At 30.7% G+C, this 3598-nt stretch overlaps 1 protein-coding gene across 3 annotated transcripts in view; it reads left to right on the forward strand.

Annotated features, from left to right (window-relative positions):
- LOC117166924 (microtubule-associated protein RP/EB family member 1) overlaps positions 1 to 3236 on the forward strand; it is a 17044-nt gene extending 13808 nt beyond the window's left edge. For 2 of the 3 annotated variants that reach the window (XM_033351383.1, XM_033351384.1), the window contains one exon: positions 2651 to 3236. In XM_033351383.1, the coding sequence (XP_033207274.1) occupies positions 2651 to 2719 (69 nt within the window). In that variant the 3' untranslated portion in view covers positions 2720 to 3236. Of the gene's footprint in view, positions 1 to 1171; positions 1268 to 2650 lie in introns of all 3 variants that reach the window. The other variant, XR_004466326.1, reaches the window with a different exon arrangement.
- Positions 3237 to 3598: the final 362 nt, after the last annotated feature.

Genomic DNA, 3598 nt, shown 5'->3' on the forward strand with positions numbered 1-3598 from the left:
AAAAAGTTCTTAGGTTCAAAAAAACATTCAGTGAACTGAAAAACTGTGGTCGGTAATATAGGTATTTAGCTGTGTCACATGCCCTTAAGTACAAATCTTAATAATAAAAGATGTAAAAAAAATTTCAACTATCAATTCCATTGGCATCAGCCGGTAACGTTGTACACGAAAATACGAACTCTCTAGAGCCTCGTCTAGTGGCCGCCAGGGTTCGTATTTTCGTGTACAACGTTACCGGCTGATTCCGATGGATTTGATAGTTGAAATATTTCTTTTACATCTTTTATTATTACGCTTTGTACTTCAACGTAGTTTTCTTTCGGCTCTTGCATTTCTGAAATTTTGAGACCGCTATTTTATGTATAAAAAAAGTTGGAACGTTAAAAAAATGTCGAGGTTCAGAAAAAAGATCAAATAATTTTCAGTGAAGTTCCTACCAAAATGCAGTACCTAAACGTACTTTATTGTCCTCTAATACATTTTCCAAAGTTTCAGCTCGATACTTTATTTACAAAAAAAGTTCTTAGGTTCAAAAAAACATTCAGTGAACTGAAAAAGTGAGGTCGGTAATATACGAATTTAACTGTGTCACATGCCCTTAAGCTATCACTCAAATGCATGGACTTTAGAGACGAATTTAAGAAATTATTAATTATGTTTTTAGTATTATTTAATTATTTAATTAATATATATTGCTAAAATGTTTAAGGATATCTTGTAATATTAATTCAATTCCTTGAAACTAACAAAAAATAACATTATTTATAATAAACTCGCGAAAAATTATACCTAGAAAAAACCTGAAATACCTGGAAAAAACATGAAATTGTCAGGGAATTTTTTTGCAGATTTGAATGGATACCCTGACCATAAGATGCAATAATTAGAAGTGTGATTTCTCACTCTAATGTTGAAAACAACCCTATATATTAAATGTAAACGCAATTGAGTGGAGGGTGTTTGCGAAGTGATTGCAATAAGATTTATGCGCCAGTTAGAAAAGTAATGAACCGCTTGAGAAAAACATGAGAACAAAATAAGTACTGGCAACCCTGCGCAGCAAAATTCTTTAGTAAAGTATAGAAGTACTTGAGATTTTCTTAAATGAGCCAATTAATTTGAAGAAATTTTGTTTTCTGAGTAAGTTGTTTCGAAAATACGATGTTTTCAGGATGAAGGAAATGGCCAGGAGTGCGAAGAACAGACCTTTTAGATTCTACTCAATTTTCCTTTTTCTTTTTGTGTAAAAGATCGTTTAAAAATGAAGGTAACTTAATTTGACAGTTCAGTTAAATTTCTGTTGGTAGTATATATTTCGTTTCTTGGGATTGTCCAATTCGAATTAACTGACATCTTAAAGTTGCCATTCATGTGTTTGATATTTCGAAACCTTGTTCTTGAAATGTTTTTGGATTGTAGGTAATAGAAAAACTATTTGTTGTTCACGAGAACAAGATGTGAAACAATCGAAACTTGTGAGGAAAAAAACCAAAGTTTTTGAACAAATTTAATCTCAACATTTTTTTATTTATTTTTTTTATTTTACAGTATCAAGTTTTTTATTTTTTGAAATGATGAGAAGTGATATTCTTTCATTCGTTTGTCAATTGCTTCTTGGGAAAAAAGTTGCTGACTGATTTGTAGCTTTTCATTTGCAATTTAGTTTTTATATTAGTAGTTTGGCATTCAAGCTGCTTTGATCTTGTATTGTTTAGTTGAATGCGCATGCTTAATGTTTGTTTCGTCATGTTTTGTACAGAAACTTTGCAAGCATTTCTAAAAAAGATTATTCTTTTTTAAAATAAGTCTTCGGCAGTTTCTGCAATAGCGTATGTCCAAATAAATTGTACGCTATTGGATTTTTATCAACATTTTTCCTATGAAATTACTGGACTTTTTAAATCAGATTTAATTTATAGAAAGGAATAAAAATCCAAAAGTGAGACTGTTAAAAATGCACGATAATATAAGAGCACTTTACTAACAAAATAATTGTTCACACGGACATTAGAGGAAAATAAATGTCCTGAATTAACTGTACTTCGTCTGTCTTGAAACTTAGACCTGATTTGCATTTATACTTACTTTTAATTTTAAATTGTAATTAAAAATTCGGAGCTTTGATTGATGCGAGCTTGATGATAAGGTTCCGAATGTGTAAAATCTCGACGTTACATTATCTATAATTCTTTCTTTCATTAGAGAATTTTTAGTGGCAAGTTCTAAAAATCGTAAGCCACTGAAAAGCATTAGATATTAATTAGAAATTACTGACTGAAGGTAAACTTTTTGGGATTTCATGGCTTTAAACACCAAAATAAATTCGCGTATATACCTGAGTAAATCTAAGGATAGTACACAAATAGTGCACAGTCTGGTTTTTTAACTGGCAGCCTTCTTTGTCTCTTGTTATTATATTTTCGTTTAATTATAAAATGTTCTCTTATTTAAATCAAAAGCTTAAAAATATTAATTTTCTTGTATAATTCCTTTTCTTGTCAAAGAATAGGATAATAAAACGTCAGGATTTTTTCATTAATACCTTCAGTTCTGAACTTGACTTAATTTTAACTTATTGATGGGTGCAAATCGGGTCTGACTAAGAAATAATTGAGAAAACCAAATTTTAAATAACTTTTCGTATTCGTAGGATGGTTTCGCGCCTCCCGAAGAGCTGGAGGGTGACGGGCTAGCCCCTGACGACGAGGAGGAATATTAACCTTAATATTATAAACTCGAAGTATCATAAACAAGAGCAATTAAGACAAGAATGTTTTGAACACTATGCCTGTGCGCTAGTATCAGTACACCTTGCATAATTAGTCTGCTATTTTATATAGCTCACTAAGCGTTTACGCGTCTTTTTTTTTGTTCCTTAATTTTGTTAAAAAGTTTATAAAGGCCATCGGAATCTCCACAGAGATTCTCTTCTTGATCTGAAGTCTCGGAATAGAACAAATTACGCTATTTACGCATATAAATTTTTTGTCTTTGCTACTTCGTTATTGGGGTTCGAAGCACCCGAGAAAGCTACTCTTCGAATCGTTTATAATATTATCAATTTTGGCCGTCAGTCATGACTTCAAGGTACACTTAAGAACGACAAATCAATGAATGCAAATATAGTATGTTTCCCAAATTCTCTCTGTGTTTATATGTGCGAGTGTTAATCTTTTAATATACCTTTGTATCGATATTATCATACTGTAAAATAAAGTTTTTAGTTTTGGTTCTAATTATGATTTTTTTAAAAAGATCTAGCGCGACTGGTTTTTGCGTTTGTACGCCCTAAATTTTCATGTTTTCTTCTTTAATTTCACTTATTTCTTGATCCAGTAAAGAAAAAATTATGTCTTTTTTAATTTATGAAGTCTATGATCCATGAGAAATTAGAATGTACATACATTTCCTCTTCCTTGTTTTCGTTTAGTTTTTATTCCTTTTTTTGCGAAGCTGATAGTTTAAGGTGTGTGTTGACTAATTGTATATCTGCAAACGAGCAATTGTTTCTTTCGTATTCACTTTGGGACATTTCATTCATTTTTATCATTTTTATAAAAAAAGACTTAAATCATTTAAAATTCTAACGCTTCTAAAT

This window comes from Belonocnema kinseyi, chromosome 2 (genome assembly GCF_010883055.1).
Source record: "Belonocnema kinseyi isolate 2016_QV_RU_SX_M_011 chromosome 2, B_treatae_v1, whole genome shotgun sequence".
NCBI lineage: Eukaryota > Metazoa > Arthropoda > Insecta > Hymenoptera > Cynipidae > Belonocnema > Belonocnema kinseyi.